At 39.4% G+C, this 21,327-nt stretch overlaps 1 protein-coding gene across 1 annotated transcript in view; it reads left to right on the top strand.

Annotated features, from left to right (window-relative positions):
- The window catches only part of LOC145417306 (uncharacterized), a 564,754-nt gene that overhangs the window by 213,083 nt on the left and 330,344 nt on the right, over positions 1 to 21,327 (top strand). The window contains exon 6 of the mRNA XM_080285979.1: positions 8,773 to 8,929. Coding sequence (XP_080142105.1) covers positions 8,773 to 8,929 — 157 coding nt within the window. The remainder of the gene's footprint in view (positions 1 to 8,772; positions 8,930 to 21,327) is intronic.

The raw sequence follows: 21,327 nt of genomic DNA on the forward strand, positions 1-21,327 counted from the left end.
TTTAGTCCCATCAGAGACTCATAGACAGTGAGGTCAGCTAATTGAAGCATTTAAAATATTGAATGGGTTTGACAATCTTGACCATAAAAAGTTGTTTGGTCTGAATGCAAGCTTAGCATGCAAACATGTTTGGAAGCTGGAATTGAAAAGATTAAACACCAGCATATATGAAAAACTCCTTCACATAAAAGATCTACTCCATTTAGAACAGATTCCTGTGGATGTTGTTAATAGCACCACAGTAGAGCAGTTTAAAAGATACCTCAATAGGATCTTACTCACACAAGAATGACTGCAAACTGGGTATGCATTCCCAAGCAAATCTCCTCAGTATGGACGGTCTTTGAGATGCAAACTTTTCTTTCTAACTCCTCATAATATTCTCTCTCTCTCTCTCTCTCTTGATTGACTGATTGATGCCAGACCATTTCTTTCAACTAGGGAAGTCCAAATTATGAATCAGAGAAATTTTTGAAAATTCTTGTTAGGTTTCTACTAGAGTTCTCAATATGTACTTTACCTAACAATTACAGGAATACAGTCTGGTCTCGCTATACATTAGAGTTGCATCAGGGAAAGCCTATCGCTTCAGGATTTATTGTATAGCAAGGTTGACATAAATATGGGTTCAGTGGAGTTAGGGAGGGTCCCCTCAACCTTTTAACCTAAAATGCCACCAAAAAACTCAGTCATCCACCTGAAGCTTGTCATAGACCAGTCCAAGTCATCACCAAGGCTCCCCCCCCCACTCCTAGGTTAGTAGACATCCTGAGGGCCTAGAAAATCACTCCTGGTCCTCAGGAGGAAGTGAAATGAGATGAGGAGAGTGATGCGGTGAGGCCAAAGGGGTCATGTGCTGAATAGATAGAGAGCAGTGTGGTGAGACCAGTGGAGAGCAATATGTTAGGGGGTCAGGTGCTCCACTTTGATGTTATTTACTTAGTCCTCCATGTTCAGGACATCCACAAGTGCTAGGAAATGGTTGAAAAGGATACACCTAATAATACAGTCATGCAGGTGGGGGACAGGTACCCTTCCATGTATGACCAGCAGAGTGCGGAGGTCTGCCAGGCCCTGAGGATACTCCTCTAAATAACCCCAAGGTTCTCCTTTACAATCCCTGTTGGTGCTCGGGGGTTCTTCTAGTGGTATAGTAGAAGTAGCTTGAGCTTTAGGTCCCCCTCTGCATTAGCACCAAGGAGGAGGGTGAGGCAGTCCTTGGTTGCCTTGAACCCTGGTGCATGTTGTTCTTCCTCTTATATATGTCTTCCTTGAAATCTGCTTCAAAAACAGATCATTCATTAAAGATTAAGGCCTGCTTTGGAGAGATTCCCCCCTCCTCTATTATTGCCTTTAATTGTGCAGGGAAGTCATCACCTACCACATGGTCTGCACTAGCTGCCTCACCTTGCATGGTCACATGCTTAAAGCCAGCATGGGCCTGCAGTTGCTCAAAACTACCCATGCTGGCATTGAACTCCATACCATGCTTATCTTTAAGGTTGTATCACAGATCGAGAGCCTTACTGCAGATGAAGGTGTGGAGAAGATGCTGCTTTGCTTGGTTCAGGTCATTAACCAACAGGACCAGATGTTCAGTCTCCTTCATGATAGGCTCCTCTGCTCTTGTTAGGTGTTTTGCGGTCAGGGAAGGCATGTTCTGCAATGCCATAATTGTAGCATCTGATTTCTTCTATGACTTGAGACCGACTGGGGCAGTTTTAGGGCAGCAGCAGTTACTTGAGCCCTGCCTCTCCTTATGGCACTTAAAAATGGCTAATTTCATGTCAAGGGAAAGGCTATGCCTTACCTTTTTAGCCTTGCTCTTGACACCATCGGTAGCACCACACTTTCCACTGGGGTTAATCCCAGACATGATTTCCAAGGTCGGAGTTTCACTTATTTCACACTCAAAATTCCCTCTCCATTTCCTATCGCATGCAGCACCATTCATAATATATTTGCACTATTACTTGGCATTAGTGATAGCGTTGCAATGGTCCTATGCAAGCGAGAAGGTTAGGTAACTTGGCGAAAGTGAGGGAGATGATTCAGGCATGGAACACATAAGCAAATGAGCGAGTGAGATTCAAAAAGTTTGGGCGAAGGCCACCACCTGGGCAAACCTAAGATAGGGATTCTCTGTATGTAAATGTTGGGTGGCCATGTTGTATCCAACGGCTGACTGTTAGCTTGCATGCTTCACCATGTCTGCATGAGATTCTCGGAGATGGTTGTTGTAATTATACAATAATCCCTTCAATTATCTGACATACCGTATTTCCTGGCATATGACGTGCTTTTTTTTTTAAACCAAAAATTGCTTTCAAAGTATGTACTGCGCATTGTACAACAAAGCTACCTGTTTTAGTAGGGAAGGAATGGGCCACAGTTGAACCCAGAATTGGCTATGTCTTCCAGAAACTGATGATAGCTTACCTCTGCATTATTTTTTATACTTCATAGTCTCATGGCTGTGTTTACAGTAGGCCTGTACTATTATGTTATCATACAGTGAACAATTCTTCAATCTTTGTGAAAATTCTGGAAGGGCTTCAATATTTTAGCATTTTGTGTGACTGATGACGATCTGAATGGTTTGTTTACTGCCAACTGTTTGGACAGTGTTGCCAGACAGAAAGCTTCAAAAGTGCCAAGCTCAACTTTAAAACACACTAAACTATAGCGCCACACCGCCATACCCATTTAGTCAGGAAATTTGTCTGCTAAACTTAATATTGTAAATAATGAAGTTACACGAGTATCCATAAAGAAGTAGCAATTTCCTTTGCTTTTAAGTAAAGAGAACGACAGAATATGACATCAGAGTTACAAAGGAATTTTTGCCTGCCTTAGTAACACTGCTGTTTGGTAGCTGATGTGTTGGGCCAGAATAGATGCCATATGTTGGTTGTTTTGAGTGGTTCAACATTTTTTCCTCTGGGATTTCAGATTCTCCAGAGATACAGCATGAAACAATACAGGTACTGGTACTTATGAAATTAGAGTGCTGTTGTTTGTAAAGAAATAAACTCGTTAAGAGCAGCACAGTATAGTAAAAGTCCTCTCATTCGGCATCTGGTCTTACGGTATTTTCGGTCTTTCGGTGGTGTTCATAAATAGTCCCAGTACGAAAGTTCTCTGCTTTTCCAGCACGTATGCTGAGCTGATCAGCACCTAGTTGTTTTCCAAATTTTCTGTTGAAAACTAGGGTGCATGTTATGCGTCGGAGTGTGCTACACACCAGGAAATACGGTAATAGAGCCAAAGGCAATGCGGATAGTGGCTCTGTCTGGATAGTGAACTTCTCCCTTGGCCCCCATTCGTACATAACCAAACTTTGAAAGCCAATGTAAAAGGCCACTACAGTCCATTGTTCAACACTTGATCTTGTTGTTTAACACTATTCTGTCTGGTCAAGCAGACCTATAAACCACAGCCAAGCAGTTACCATTGTCATGCAGGCCCATCACCCACAGACAAGCAACCACCACTGCAGGGCCATACCCTGCAATGACATGAAAACATGAAAAAAACAGCTGCTTAAGAAAAATACGGTGGACACACAAAACATTATGGTAAAATGGAATACAATCATGGTTAAATAGAATAAAATCATGGTAGAATACAGTAAGCTAGAATAAAATCAATGTAAACATTCATGAGTTGACCACCCTGAATCAGTCTTACCCAGGATCTCCCTCTACGGCAGTCAGCACTACACTCTTGCTTTTCCCTGGTGAAGGGGCCATCATCACACACCCTAAGAAGAGGCATGCAAGGAAGAGCAAGGCCTGAAGTGGGTAGAGAACCACCACAAAAGCTACCATGTGCGCCGCCATAACAACTGTCCAGGAGGAGCTGCTCACTACGCACATGATGCGAGGGAACTGAGGATGACAAGGAGGGGTGGACGTTGGGTAAACTGACTAGCCTGAAGCGGCAGGGCCATAGGGCTATTCCCACCCGGCCGGGCAGATTTTTTTCCCGTGACCATAATTCCTAATCTGACACAAGAATTTCATCCGAACTGTGGGAAAAAATGTTTGAGTAATGGTTAAATACAGCCAGGTCAGAGCATATGGATAATGGATGGTCCGTGTAATGGTCGTCTGGATAATCGAGAGATTACTGTAGCTCTGACGAAGTCACAAACAGTTCTTGTAATGTCATTCTGTAAAACGGTGTAACTTCTGAATTATCATTGTAGCAGTTTATCACACAGTGAACACTTGTGGTGACATCTGACAGTAATTGACTGTCGTCAGTGTTGTCATCCTTCAGGAGTAATTCATAACAGAAACATATATATGGTGAATACTTCCATGTGAATCTTCTTGGTATTCTGCTACAGATGACAGATTAGGTAAAAAGTCACAGATTGCCTTGGCCTCCAGAGAGTCAGAACTATAAAGTTATATGTAAAGTCTCCAGATTTTGCAAGTTTTCAGCCAAGCCGAAAACAGTGGTGAGCCTTGTGGACTGGTGCGACCCCTCTCAACTGTTTCTTGTTGTCTGTGCTTTGTTTTGGCAGGCATTGTTGGTGGCACATGAATGGTGTGGAGCTGCTGGCAGCCTGAGAAATTTGTTTTTCCTCTGCACTACCAGTAGATGATGTAAAAAGTTGGATATTGCATTAGTTCATCCTGATTTTTTTTTGTTGGATAATGACAGATGTCAGTCAGTGCAGCATTGGATAATGAGAATGTTACTGTAATGGATAGTGCTAGAGTAGGGAGAGTGTGTGTTTTTGCTGTACCGTATTTCTGCAAGAGTATGATATTTGCACAAATGAAGACTGCTTAACTCCTTAACCGCAGAGATGTCGGGATTGTGTCGTGTGCGTCCTGCAGGGGTAATTGCACTCCGACTGACTTTTAAAAAATATTTGCCAAAAATCAGTTATTAGTCCTAGATTATTATAATTACATAAGCATATGGCACATACCTCCAGCTTTCTCCTGGGATGTTTGTTGAGCCTTCTTCGACTACTGTAGGACTTGTGGAGACTTCTGAAGTTGGGCAACGAAGTCTCCACTTTACACTTCCCGATATCTTGTAATATGGTTACCTATCTATCTATCTATCTATCTATTGCCAGACGCCATAATCCCGTAAGGGGTGGCCATTTGACTTTGAGTTATTTGTTTTACGGGGAGGGGCACTAACCCTCCACCAACCCACTTGTTCACAAGTAGGGAGCACGTATGATTTGGTTATATGGTTACCACCAGCGTTGTAAATGGTTTCTTGGCTTACAGGAAACCATTTGGCTTGTCACTCAATGTAAAGCCACCTGTAAAGGAAAGAAAAGCAATAAGAAGTGACAGGAAAGATGGGAGAAACAGGAAGAGAGGAGGGGAGGCACAGAAAAAGAATGATAAAGGCTAAGGAAGAAGTAGGCAGCACTACATCAAGTGAGTGGAAGATGGTCGCCACCACCTACCACCAAATATGGTTACCACTGCCTGATATTATAACTACAAACACTATTCTATGAATTTCAAGGAGTTTGGAATCCATATTCCAAAAAAAAAAAAACACTGTGAAAGCAATGTAAATTACGAGCGCATACAAGCTTTCTACCCGCGCTCGTTCCCTGATGGTATTCTGAGGCAGAGCTGTCATTTATTATTTATAAACTCACTCACACTTTATATTCCTAGTACTTTATTACACTTATTTGTATATACAATATTTATCCATAAGTTTCTTTCAGTACTAGTAGTTTATTTTCACTCCAGGCATTCACTTTCTCATTCAGTAAACTAGCGTAGAGAGCGAAGCTTTCAATTTCACTTTCATTACTCCAAGTATTTATACACGCTAGAGTGAAGCTTTCACTTTCGCATTCATTACTCCAAATATTTATACTCGTATTCTTATATTACTAGTTATTTCCACTTCCATTTAGATTCTCTATTTTATTTACAATATTTACAATTCTATTTTATTTACACTATGTTATGCAGTGTCACTTGCAGTAACTTATAAAACTATTTTCCACTGTTCAGCTATATTTACATTCATTGCTTTCACTTACTATTTACACATTATTTACACATTATATACATTTCCACTTTCACTGTTTTAGAGTCACCAGAAAGATCTAGTCACTGTCCATCATTATCACTGATAAATTAGGCAGTTCACGTTCCACAGCAGTCACTTAGCCCTTTACCCCTTCCCACACGAGGTTTAGTAGGGGTAGATGTCACAGGGCCCTTTGCAGGTGGCTCAGAAGTGGCGGAATTGGACAGGCGCGAATCTAACATGGTTTCATCTCAAAAGACGACAGTAAACAGAATGATGTGGCCTATGGGCAGGGATAGGTTGACAGTGTCAGTGTGGTGACAGCTGCTGATTTATATGCAATGAAGTGATTGGCAGGAAATCTAGACAATACATAATAAATTTGGTAGTTCTAGGTGAAAGTAAATATCACTTAGGCTTCTCCCTTCCTTTCTTATATATATTCTTATTATGAAAATAGGTCATACGGCATATTTCAAGGGGAAATAAACAGGGAAAATTAGCGAATGAGTGCACGTGGAGTGTTGCCAGGTGATAATTAGCCAATTCCAGATGTATGGCAGTATCAATTACCTTTTCTCTTTCTTTTATATATTATTTTGTATAAGAATAGGGCATAGGACACAATTCAATGGATAAAATGAGTGAAAAAATCCGTCCAGGATTTGTATAGCGCAGCGCGGCTGGGCAGGCAGGAGGAGGGGGTAATGGAGGGGAGGTAAGGAGGGGAGTCAAGGACAGGGGAAAAATGGCTAAATTGTCAACAGTGGATGGAAGTACAGGTGACATTAGCAGAACTGAGTATAGCTGGACACTGGTAGTACTGATAGATGATACAAGCCACCACTTCAAAGCCTGGGCAAATTCAAAATAACACAGAATCACAAAAGTGACGCCCCACGGTACGATCCCTTGCTACCAAGTGTCACGCAAATGACACCCTGCGGTTAAGGGGTTAAACTCATATTAAAGATGTGACATTTGTAGTGTAAATCAGTGTGATAGTCTTGTTATGTGAGATGTCATTGTCTGTCGTGTACAGGTAAGCCTTTAATTCATGCGAGGGTTAGGTTCCCAGACCCTTCGCATATGTGGTAAATTCGCGTATATGTTCTGCCCTTGTGTGCACATAAGTACGCATGTCTATACGTATATTACATCTGAATAATACTGTTTATGCACTACATACACCTTATAAACTAGCATTAAGTATTAAAAACAACAAAAATGTAACAAATTTAAAACTGAAACCTGACAAGCACAGGCGTAGGTGGAGACACTTCAGCAGTCTGGTGCACAGGCCCTCAGTGCCTCCCATATGCTACATTCTGCCTTCTTTATTGTATGAACAGTTGACTCATTCACCCCAAACATGCGGTTACAAGACAATTCACAGGCATAGGTGGAGACACTTTAGCAGTCTGGTGCACTAGCCCTCACTGTCTTCTGTATCCTACGTTCTCCTTCTTTATTGTATGAACAGTTGACTCACCCCAAACATACGGTTCTGAGACAATTCACCATCAAGTCAATTCACCGTCAAAACATGGACGATACTCCGTCATTCTATTAATATACTTATTATTGATTAATTAATACTTTAATAACTAATTTTCAGGGGGATTTTATAACTCATATAAGTAAAAAACTAGTGTACTGTACTTGCTAAATAAACTGGTATGTAAATAAATGACGGGGAATCGTTCTGACGGAGAATTGTCGCCGACATTCCTCCCTGAAGTTTGTCTAACACTTTAACATTCTCTGTCAGCAACATCACTTTACAAGTCAGTTTTGGTGTGTTACCACATGCATCACTAGCACTACGCTTATGCCTCATGTTGACAGACAAGGCAAGCAATTACTGGAAGGCAGAAAACTAAGCCACAAATAACGATTTGCAAGTCATGCATGGTTCGACCGTCGGATTCAAACTGACTGTGTGGTGCGTGGTAGACCGATCTCCCAGGCTCCCACACACACATACATATATGTGTGCACACGGGCAGCAGGTAGGCATTTTTTATATTTTATTTATTTCTCTTGTATATTGAAATTACTTATTTGAATACTATAATTTTGTTTTAATTATTGTACGAAAAATTCGTGGATAATTGAAATCGCGTGAAAAAAGTTCGCGTGAATTAAGGGATAACCTGTACTGTACACTATACCATTGCTATAACAAATCCCGATATAGTGGATATGGGATTTAACAGAGGCCACAAAGCCCACAGCCCTTCCATCGGCTACAATGAATAATGTCCATTAAATGTCGTGCAGTTTCCCACCCTGTTTATTTCAACCAGACTGAAATTGCCCTCTCCCCATCATGATTGCTGAGTTGTAATGATGAACTTTAGTAATACAGTTCATACTAGTCATGAAGAAGAGCTATGACAAGAAAGTGAAATAAGCTGCAAAAGGCAAAATTATGGGCCAGGTTAGTGTAAAATGGGTATAGTTTACGTTTGTAGTACTGTACTAGAATATGCCATTGTACTCATTTATTTTCAGATGTGCTTGAAATCACACCTTCAGGGAGACCCTCAGATATTGCAAACAGTTGGCTTTAATGAACTTGGCTTTCCCCAGTTAGTTTGTTTTAGCTAGTGTTGTCTGTATTTTCCTATGATTTTGTCATTTATTCCTTTAACATGCACATTTTTGACTTGAATATTATGCTTGTATGTTTATTTTTTTAAATTATTTTTTAGTTTTTTATTTTATTTTTTTTAGCACATGGGAATCGAACAAAGCGGTCCAAGTCAGTGATGCTGGAGGTATGGAATCATGGAACCTTCTTGGACAGCTGGTACATCTTTGCTGTCACAGCCGCATTGATCATCGCTGCCGCCACTGGGTTTGCTGTTATCTCTCATCTCAGAATTAGTAGGTCAGTACTGTACAATGATCCTTTGGTTACAGCAGTTTTTGGTATCATTGCAAGATGAAAATCTGTATTCCTGCCGTTACTGGGCTTATTTTGGCTAAAAAGCATTATTATCGCGCACCTGAGCTGGTTTCTCAATGACGTGATGTATCTATGGTTTCTGATAGCTTTAAGTGATTCAGAGATGAGATCCTACACAAGGAGTTAATGCTCAGTGGTGAAGACCACTAACTTTTCCTCTCCTAGCCTCAGAACCCCTTACCTCAAGCCTATCTCGGGTCTTTCTGTGGTACATGTTTCTCCCTTGTTGTGCCCATTTCATATTTCTGTTCACCTACACATGCCTATGTGTGTTTCTGATACGTTTTATAACAGTATATATTTACTTAGCGGTTACAAATTATTGTAAAAAGGAAAATTTGGGTTAACAATTGGGATTCCCGGTACCGATTAGGATAAATCGCATTCGTTCAGCGTTTCGTTATCATACAATTTGATTATCACACACTCGGCTCGATACCAGTTATGTACAAAAATCAAATGATCATTGTACTGCATAAAGCTCATGGGACACTGGGTAGTTAATAAGTTGGCTGTTTTTGCACGATGCTCGCCAAAACAACCAATGATGAATGAGATTGCACTTGTGAGGAAAGCTGAAAAACAATGTTGGCTTGCAGCTTGTGTCTGAAATTAGTAATCAAAGGAGCTTAATATCACCTTTGTATCTGTGAATAAAATATACTAGTAGAGCCTGAGGCAGGAGTAATTCAGAGTATAATTGAAATAATGTTTGAATTTTGTCATTATTAGCCATTTCAGTTTTTCATGATGGTATTGTTCAGATTCTTTGCTGATCAGCTGTGGATAATATTTCTAAACAACACCAGTTTTCAAAACCACAAGATGATCTGTCAGAGCATTTCTCAGTACATGATCCATGACAACTCTGTCTGCTGTTGTTGTTAGATACTGCACGAAAATCTATGCCACTCACAAGTGTGATAATTGCTTTGCTTTGCTTGCCATTTTGGCTCGCAAAAATGGCTAACATGTTGGCAGTAGATGCCCAGTGTGACACCAGCTTAAAAGATATGTAAATAGTCATTGTAAAAACAGTTGTTGAATTACAGTAACTTTACATCAAGTACAGTAATTAAAACAGACGGCAGTGCTATACTGGGCTAATTCTGTACTGAACAATTGCAGTAATAAGTCTTATGGGGAAAGCTATTTAGGTTGAACAAGACTGTAATTCAAGAAGCATAAAGGTGTTATTTTGCTCCCTTGTTGTCTTGCTGTTTCATAGATATTCTAGTCACTGGGCACACCCTATCTCTCCATCTTTAACATTTAAGTATTTTTCCTTAATGATCATTGCTGTCCTCTCAGTTTTGCACATTGAGTCCAGTGATCTGCCACTGTATGCCTTATTATTTTGCAGTACTGTAACTTGTCCTTGTTTCATATGGTGCATCATATACAGTTTTGCTTGCCTTTGTCCTACTGGTCAATAACTTTCATTGCATGAAGTGTTGCTTCTTTTGAGGGTTGGCTGTTGGTGTGCATGGCGTAATAAATAAGGGCTGGTAGTGCACCAACGCACACACACACACTAAAGAAAAAAGAGAAAATAGTGAGAGAAATTGTAGAAAGGAACAGATGTGTGGTAGTATTTGGAAACAGGGAAGAGGAAGAAAAGGTTAGGTTCGTAAGACTCGAGAGAGACACGAACCTGATGAGAGGAATGTTAGGCAAGATTGACCCCGAAGGAGACAAGTGGGTAAAAGAAACTGAGGAAGTAAGGAGGATATGGCCTTATAAGAAAGGGGAAACAAGACCAATGAGAGTCAAGTTTACATCAGAAAGTGTAATAAATGAGATACTTAAAGTGACCTGGAAATTAAGCAAAGAGGCGGGGATGGAAAATATTATAATAAGAAAAGATCTGAATGAAGGAGAAAGAGAAGTTTTAAAATCATTAAAGGAAGAAGTAAAGCAAAAAAATGATAAGAGGACAGAGGAAGAATGTAATACTTTTTTTTGGAGAGTATTGGATATGAAAGTAAGGAAGTGATATTTAAGGAAATAGAAGTGAAGGAAACTAAGGGGGATGGCTGTGAAAGATCAGAAGTTGAGGAAGTGGTACGGACAGAGAGTAGGAGAGAAGAGGGTATTAAAAACGTCAAAAATAATCTGAAGGTGATATACTGTATACTAATGTTGATGGTTTTATATCGACAAGGATCAAAATTAACGATTTCTTGAGAGAACATGAACCTGATGTCATGTGCTTTGTAGAGACCAAATTAAGAGAAGATATTGATGTTCATTTGGGAGATGATAAATACAAACTGTGTAGAAATGACAGAAAAGAAAAAAAGGGAGGAGGAGTGATGATAGCAGTGAAGAACAACATAAATGTAGATACTGTGGAAATGGGAGAAGGCAGGGCTGAAGTGATATATATGAAATTAGAAACTGGAGAGAATGTTAAGAGAGATATGGCGGTAGTGTATGTTCCCCCAAAGACGAGAGCATGGAAGGATGACGAATACTATGAGATGTTGTCAGATATGGCTAGCTATTTGCAAAAAGTAATTGAGAAAAGCAATAATATAATTTTGGTGGGTGACTTTAACTGTAAAGAGGTGAACTGGGAGGAATGGTACTCGGGAGGTGGTGAGGATTCGTGGGGCACTACGTTATTAAATATAATAATGAATAATGTGATGACGCAATGGGTCAAAGAAGAGACACGGTTTCGAGGGGAGGACACACCAGCAAGGTTAGATTTACTGTTCACCAAAGAACCCGATGTACTAGAATCATTGAAATATCTCTGTCCTTTAGGAAAAAGTGATCATGTGGTCATTGAGTTCCAGATGTTAATTGGGAACGTCGAGCCAAGAGACGAGCTTCATAGACAGGGAAGATACAACTTTGGGAAAGCAAATTTTACAGGATTGAGAAACTTTTTTGAAAATGCAGATTGGAGAAAATTCAGAGAAACAAGAGAGATACAGAGGAAGTGGGATATCTTTCTAGACCTCTATAATTTGGGAGTGGAAAAATTTGAACCAAGAGTAAGAGGGAAAGAAAACAGGAAAAAGGAGTGGTTTAATAGAAGGTGTATGATAGCAAAAAAAGAGAGAGATAAGGCGTGGAACAATTGGAGAGAGAGAGGTAACAACAGAACAAAGGAAGAATACAAAAGAACAAGAAATGAGTACACAAGAATACGTAGAGAAGAAGAAAGGAATTTTGAAAAAGGTATAATAGACAAATGCAAGGATGAACCCAAACTATTTTATAGATTCTTTAATGGCAAACTGAAACAAAAGGAAGGAATCACCAAACTGAAAGTAAAAGGAGAGGTCTTTAAGGATGCGGCAATGCAAGCAGAAATAATGAACAAACGTTTCCAGTCAGTTTTCACTAAAGAAAAGGAGCTTGTGGAAGGGGAGGGAGTGATTAGAAATGTTCCGGTGATAAAAGATATAAAAGTGGAGGTACAGGAAGTGTATAAATTACTGGAAACTCAAGATGTAAGGAAAGCCCCAGGACCTGATGGAATTTCTAATTGGGTACTGAAGGAATTCAGAGAACAACTGGCGGATAAAATTCACAGTTTAATCGTATGCTCACTGGAAGAGGGGAAAGTGCCACAAGAATGGAAGAGGGCAAATGTGGTACCAGTTTACAAGGGAGGAAACAGGGAAGAACCTCTGAATTATAGATCAGTGTCTCTAACCAGCATGGTCGCAAAATTGTGTGAGAGAATCCTGAAAGACAGATGGATAAAATTTCTGGAAGAGATGAATATTTTGACTGAATGTCAGTTTGGATTCAGAAGTGGAAGGTCATGTGTTTCAAACTTGTTGAGCTTTTACTCAAGAGCGATTGACGTGGTACAGGAGAGAGAAGGTTGGGTGGATTGTGTGTGCTTAGAGAAGGCCTTTGACAAGGTACCTCATAAGAGACTAATGTGGAAACTAGAATATATAGGAGGACTGAAGGGGAAACTTCTGGAATGGATGAGAGACTTTTTGAGAGACAGGCAAATGAGGACAGTAATAAAGGATAGGATGTCTGGATGAAGGGAAGTAACAAGTGGAGTCCCTCAAGGCTCGGTGTTGGTGCCAGTAATGATCCTGATTTACGTAAATGATATGGTAGATGGAGTGAACAGTTATGCAAGTCTGTTTGCTGATGATGTAAAGATCTTGAGGAAGGTAGAGGTTGAGGAGGATTGTAAAATACTGCAGGAGGATTTGGATAGGATACACGATTGGAGCCGGACGTGGGAAATGAAATTTAATGTAAAGAAATGTAAAATATTGGAAATGGGTAAAAGTACCAGGAGACCATCACTGAATTATTTTTTGGGTAATGAATTAATCACAAAAAGGAGAGAAGAGAAAGATTTGGGAGTGCTGGTCCAAGATAGTTTGTCACCAGAAAAGCACATTAACAAGATAGTTGGAGAGACTTATAAACTCTTGACTAACATAAGAATATCTTTTCATTATATGGATGAGGAGATGATGAAGGAATTGATAGTGGCCATGATCCGCCCCAGGTTAGAATATGCAGCGGTAGTGTGGTCCCCACACAAAAAGAAAGATATAAACAAGATTGAGAGGATACAAAGAACAGCAACCAAGATGGTCCTCAGTCTGACAGACTTGTCATACAGAGAGAGGCTGGAAAAACTGGATTTGCCTTCCTAAGAGGAAAGGAGAAAGAGGGGAAACATGATTGCAGTGTTCAGGACCATGGTGGGAGTAGATAAAATTGACAAAGAAGATCTGTTTGTATGGGAGAAGAGAGCAACAAGGGGACATGGAATGAAATTGAAAAAGTTAAGCTGCTTGAAGGATATCTAGAAATATAGCTTTCCTTACAGAAGTATAGACTTATGGAATAGCCTGGACAAAGAGATCGTCCAGTCTAAAAACTTAAACGAGTTTAAAGCTAAATTTGACTTACTGAGAAACAGTGACGGAAACCCACGAGCATAGTACATTCGCGTGTATATCACAATTAGGTATATTCTTAAATATTTGGAACGACTTAGACACAGAGGTGGTGCATGAGAAAAACATTCATGTGTGTAAAGGTAGACTTGATAAATGTGGATATGGAGACAGGACAACACGAGCATTGCTCAATTCCCTGTATACTACAAATAGGTAAATACAAATAGGTAAATACACACGCACACACACACAATTGTCCACATCTGTTGTCCAACTTTCAATTTTACCCACACAATCCCTGAGTCAATCAATCCATACTCTCTTATATTCTCCTTACATCTCTTTGCACACAACAATACAGTATACACATCTTCTTTTGCCCTCTCATTCTCATCCAATTTCAAGCTACTATACCCCCAACAATACTCCCATTCTCTCACACTCTCACCTCACCAGTTAGTTTCAGTTAATCCACAAATATCCACTGGACAATCTCTCTCTTTCACCTCATCATATGCACCCATTAAATTCCATGTCGCAATCCATACCACGTTCTTTGCTTGGTCCTTAGTCGTCATCTGTTGGTCAGTCCTGGTCTGAGGCTTCTTGTTCGTATTTTTAGTTGGTTGTTTTCCGGGGAGGGGCACTAACCCTCCACTCAACCCACTTGTTGCCACGTAAGGAACACGTGTTGGTTAGTTATAAGGTTACCACCCAGTGATCTCAATGGTTTCCTGGTTTACAGGAAATCGTTTGGCTTTGCCATTCAATGTAGAGCTTCCTTAAAAAGAAAGTGCTGTACTGTTCAATCGGTAGAGAGATGGCCTGCAGTCCTACTCAGACTCAGGTTCAAATCCCCGTTGGGGCATGAAACAGTTTAAGGAATTGAATTTCGTGAAATCAGACTTTACTGATCTACCAGAAGACCTGCCAACATGTCGTAAAAAACCCCGCTAATACCAACACACCAGTCCTATATGAGACAACCCTATCATGTATTCAATACGGACGATGGGTGTTAGCGCTCGAAGTGGTTACACGTGTTATGTGTATGGTATGTAGGAGGACTACTGGGCCTTGAGAGCAGGCTGTGAAGTCTATGCCCAGAGTTGGACACAGACACAGACACAGACACACACACACACACACAGACACACACACACACACACACACACACAAACACACACACACACACACACACACACACACACACACACACACACACACACAAACACACACACACACACACAACACGCTCAACTAGATGAGCAGTTGTGAGTGCGGTTACTATAACAATGACCTTGAGGTAGGCTGGCTCAGCTCACCAACAACTGCATACACCTTCTTGCCTCACCACTGCACCACCATGCCTCCACTAGTGCCATACACCAAACACACACACACACACACACACACACACAGGGAGTCAATCGAGGCAGACGTGTGACATCGGCGCTCCGTACCGAACCAAAACGGCCAGTGGCATTACCTAAATTAGTATCTTTGTATGAGTCAAGCTCTGCACTAGGTTAGACTAAATGATTTTTCATTACTAAAAGGAAAAAAATAATAAGTTTAAATAAGACTTGTTCAAACAGAAAAGAGAACCAAGACGAAAAAATGCGCTGAGTCAGCTGAGGTTTGTTTAGACTACAGCAACATGGGGAAAGTGTACACATACTCTGTAAGTACATACTCTGTTCTTTTAGTATTGCAAAATGGATACATACTTTTTAGTAAAGCAAATTTGGAAAAGAAAAGGGATAAAGGTAAAAAGCAAAATGATAATTTTTACCAAGAACTGGTTGAAGTGGAGACCTACAATAGACTGGTTGAACGTGTACACAAACTAGAAATGGCTTTCAAAAATGAAATTGATGAAATAAAGAAGCAGATGTACTTGCAAAAGGAAGAAATAGAAAAACTAGGAAGGGAGGCCAATAAGAAAGACACAACCATCAGTGAACTAACAGTGGAATTAAGTACACTTAGGAAGAAAATGAGTGAAATGGCAAGTACAGTAGTCAATCACGAGAGTGTTATGGAAGAGTTAAAAATGACACAGAGACAATTAGGCAAGTAAGCAGTCTTATAGACCAGAGCAGTGATACTGAGAAGATAACACAGGTGAATGAAGCTGTGCAAAGTTACAAAAATGATGTGGAAACCACATATGCTGAAATGGTGAAAGTAAAGAAAGACTTAGAAACAAGGGTGGAGGAAAAAACATTAAAAAGGAAGTGAAAAAGAATAATCCAAAACAATCCAAAGTTAGTCAGAGATTCAGTAGACATAAACAAATCTATAGTAATCACTGGTATAGAAGAGGAAGAAGTAAAAAACAAGATCACAAGAGACAAAAAGATGGCAAATGTAATGAGCTTACTGAAAGAAGTATCAGAGGAAATCTGTAGTAAAGACATAGAGGAACACAAAAGGTTAGGGAAATACGAGAAAAGCAAGACAAGACCTCTAAAGGTGACTTTCCAGAGTGTAAACACTGTGGAAGAGATACTAAAAAATGCAAAGAATCTTATGGAAAAAGAGGAGTTCAAAAATGTATGGATAAAAAGATGCCTAACACAAGAGGAACTGGAATTACTGAAAGAGAAAAGGGAGGAAGCAAAAACAAAAAAAATGAGGGAAGATCAGAAGAGGAGAAGAAGAAATTTTTTTACAAAGTAATAGGATTGCAGGTACGAAAGTGGTACACAAACAGGAGGGAATAAAAAGGAGGAAGGTAGTAGAACCATGTCATGACAAGTATATAAACAAGATGATAAAGTTGATGTACTCAAATGTGGATGGAATGGTATCTACATTACTAGAGATGAATGATTATGTCAGAGAAAATAAACCATATATAATATGCCTAACTGAAACAAAATTTACACCAAGGATATCAGATGACATACTAAAATTAGAGGAATACAATATATGGAGAAGAGATAGAAACTTAAAAAAAGGAGGAGGAATTATAATATTAACTAAGAAAAATCTAAAAGTCAATGAAATAAAACTAGACATACCATCACAAGTAGAACTGATTGCAGCAGAGACTAACACACATCTGAAGGTAAAGTAAGTTTAGCCAATTTGTACATGCCACCCAGATCAAACACATGGGAAAGAGATGAATATGAGGACCTGGCAGAGAGTACAATTCAGAGTTTAAGATCATTCCTACATAAAATGGAAGAGAAATCGGAAAGAAATTATACTAACTGGGGATTTTAATACTGTACAAATATAAATGGGAATACTCTAGATATAATTAGCCAAGAAAGCTGTTGGGACCAAAAGCTCCTGGATCTCGTGCAAGAGGTTTTCCTAACGCAACATGTGAGGGAAAACCACCAGAAAAAGAGGACTTGATGTACCTTCAGTGATAGATCTAATATTTACTAGGTAAGAAAAATGATATTGACAGTTTAATATATCACCCTCCACTCAGCAAAAGCGATCATGCAGTACTAAATTATAACTTCAGGATAGCATGTATGACATAGTAAACAGCAATGACAGTTACAAAAAGAGCCTAAACTATAAAAAGGGAAATCATCAAAGACCTAAAGAAGCATTTCTTAGAAGTTGATTGGGAAAATGAGCTTAAAGTACACAAGATTTAAATGTTGCATATAAAAAATTTTGTGAATTTTATGAAATAGGAGTCGAGAAGTACATCCCACGGCACAAAGAAGCAGATAAGAAATTACAGAAATGGTTCAATACAGAATGTAAAAAATCAAAAGAAAGAAGAGATATGTTAGAATAGATACAGAAGACACAATAGTGAAAGGGCGTATAATAATTACAAACAAGCACAAAACGATTATACAAGAATAAGGAGGGAAGCCCAAAAAACAGTTTGAGGAAGATATAATAAATAAAAGTAGTGATCAACCAAAGCTGTTTTACAGCTATATCTGAAGCAAAACCAAAGTAAAAGATATAATACAATCCATTACTTGACGAGGGAATCACTTATACACAAGAGAAAGATATTTGTGAAGCACTAAATAAGAATTTCCACTTAGTTTTTACAGAAGAAAAAAAATTTTGAGAGGGACTATGTGGAACATGCATAACCACACATACTACCAGATATACAAATAGCAGAAAAAGTAATACAGGAGGAGCAAGTAGATTAGACAGAGGAAAAGCAAGTGGTCCTGATGAAATTTCATATTGGGTATTACGAGAATGTGCAAAGGAGTTAAGTAAACCATTATTTTTAATTTTCAAGGAAATCCTTGAGTCAAGGTAAACTACCTGATATTTAGGAAAAAGCAAATATTGTCCCCTTATTCAAGAAAGGAAAGAGACAAAATCCACTCAACTACTGACCAGTATCACTGACCAGTGCTGTGTGTAAGGTATTAGAAAAGCTTATAAGAAAAGCTTGGGTAAATCATCTAGAAGAACACAGTATGATAACAGAAAGACAGTTTGGTTTCAGAAAAGGAAAATCATGTGTTACTAATCTGTTGAGCTACTATGACAGAGTAACAAACACAATACAGGAAAGGGAAGGATGGGTGGACAGTCTCTATTTAGATTTCAAGAAAAGCTTTTGACACAGTACCACACCAAAGACTTTTATGGAAACTGTACCATCAAGGAGGAATTTGAGGCAAACTGTTTTGTTGGATGCAAGACTTTCTCATAAAAAGAGAAATGAGAATAGTACTAAGAGAAAACTACTCATCATGGAAAGAAGTGACTAGTGGAGTACCACAGGGTTCAGTGCTGGCACCAATCATGTTTTTAGTGTATATAAATGATATAAACAGTAACACTAGGAAATGAGAGCTATCTGAATATGTTTGCTGATGATGCAAAAATACAAAGGAGAATTACTAACACAGACTCTTGTAAAGAGCTACAAGAAGAATTAAATAAACTTCATGAATGGAGTAGTATATGGCAAATGGAATTCAATGTGGACAAGTGTCATGTAATCAAGTTTTGGTAAAAGTGGAAAAAGACCTGATTGGGATTATAAGTTAGGAAATAAAACCCTATACACATCAGAAAGAGAGAAAGACCTAGGTGTGATTATCAATAACAGACTATCTCCGGCTGACCACATCAGCGAGAAGGTAATGGAACATGTATACACTGCTTGCAAATATGAGAATAGCATTCACATACATAAATGAAGACATGCTAAGAAGGATAATAACATCATTCATTGGGACCAACCCTGGAATATGCATCAGTAGTCTGGAGTCCTCATCTCAAAAAGCATATAGACAAGATTGAAAAAAAAAAAAAAAGGTTCAAAGGGCCGCTACAAGATGGATACCAAGCTTAAGGGATCCTAAGCTACGAAGAAAGACTAAATAAACTGGAATCTACCAACACTACAGGAGAGAAGGAAAAGAGGTGACATGATAATGCTATATAAGTGCATATCAGGGAAGGAGAAAATAGACATAAATGATTACTTCTTAACATATGGAGAAGCATCAGCAAGAGGACACTGCAAAAAGCTGTATAAGATGAGAGGTGATAAAGACGCAAGGGACCAGTTTCCCCAAACAGAGCAATTGATCCAATGGAATGCACTACCGAATGAAAATAGTGTAGCCAAAACAATTCACAAATTTAAGGATATGTACCGATAAATATGGTTTAAGACACGGGACAGTACGAATCCTGACTCATTCCTTGTAAAGATACAATTAGGTAAGAACAATTAGGTAAGAAACACACACACACACACACACACACACACGAGCTTTATAGGCAGGGAAGGTACAACTTTGGGAAAGCGACTTTTACAGAATTGAGAAAATTTTTTTGAAAATGCAGATTGGAGAAAATTCAGAGAAACAACAGAGATACAGAGAAAGTGGGATATTTTTCTAGACCTGTATAATTCGAAATGGAAAAAATTTGTGCCAAGAGTAAAGGGGAAAGAAAACAGGGAAAAAGAGTGGTTTAATAAAAGGTGTATGATAGCAAAAAAAGAGAGAGACACGGCATGGAACAATTGGAAAAAGAGAGGTAACAACAGAACAAAGGAAGAATATAAAAGAACTAGAAATGAATACACAAGAATACGCAGAGAAGAAGAAGAAAGTAATTTAGAAAAAGGTATAACAGACAAATGTAAGGACGAACCCAAACTGTTTTATAGATTTGTCAATGGCAAACTGAAACAAAAGGAAGGAATCACCAAACTGAAAGTAGAAGGAGAGGTCTATAAAGATGCGGTAATGCAAGAATAAATAATGAACAAACGTTTCCTGTCAGTTTTCATTAATGAAAAGGAGTTTGTGGAAGTGGAGGCAGTGACTAGAAAAGTAGTGATAATAGATATAAAAGTGGAAGTACTGGAAGTGTATAAACTATTAGAAACTGGAAGATGTAAGGAAGGCCCCAGGACAAGTTGGAATCTCTAATTGGGTACTGAAGGAATGCAGAAAACAACTGGCAGATAAGATTCACAGTTTAATTGTGTGTTCTCTGGAAGATGGGAAAGTGCCTCAAGAGTGGAAGATGGCAAATATGGTGGTACCAATTTATAAGGGAGGAAAGAAGGAAGAACCCCTGAATTATAGACCAGTGTCCCTAACCAGCATGGTCGCAAAATTGTGCGAAAGAATTCTGAAAGATAGATGGATAAAATATCTGGAAGAGATGAATATTTTGGCTGATAGCCAGTTTGGATTTAGAAGTGGAAGGTCATGTGTTTTCAACTTGTTGAGTTTTTACTCAAGAGTGACTGACGTGCTTCCAGGAAAGAGAAGGTTGGGTGGATAGTGTGTATTTAGATTTGGAGAAGGCCTTTGATGGTACCCCATTAGAGACTAATGTGGAAACTGCCACAGCATATAGGAGGACTGAAGGGGAACCTCCTAGAATGGATGAGAGACTTTTTGAGAGACAGACAAATGAGGACAGTAATAAAGGATAAGATGTCTGGATGGAGGGAAGTACCAAGTGGAGTCCCGCAGGGCTCAGTGTTGGCGCCAGTAATGTTCCTGATTTACGTAAATGATATGATAGATGGAGTGAATAGTTATGCAAATCTGTTTGCTGATGATGCAAAGATCATGAGGAAGGTAGAGGTTGAGGAGGATTGTAAAATGCTGCAGGAGGATCTGGATAGGATACACGAATGGAGCCTGATGTGGGAAATGAAATTCTATCTATCTATTGCCAGACGCCCCAATCCCGTTTGGGGTGGCCACAAAACAAATCGCCTCCAAGTAGACCTGTCCCCCGAAATTTCACTGCCCTGCTCCCAACTCACACCCCTCTCTCATATACCTCTCCACGCCATCCCTCCATCTCATCCTCGGGCCTCCCCTCCCTCTTCCCCCTCCACCTCACTCACATACACTCTCAATCAGTCTTTCACCCTCCATCCCTCTCCACATGGCCAAACCACCTCAGTGTGTTCCTCAT

This window comes from Coenobita brevimanus, chromosome 110 (assembly GCF_032717465.1).
Source record: "Coenobita brevimanus isolate Jiangsu-jjx chromosome 110, ASM3271746v2, whole genome shotgun sequence".
NCBI classification, from domain to species: Eukaryota; Metazoa; Arthropoda; class Malacostraca; order Decapoda; family Coenobitidae; genus Coenobita; species Coenobita brevimanus.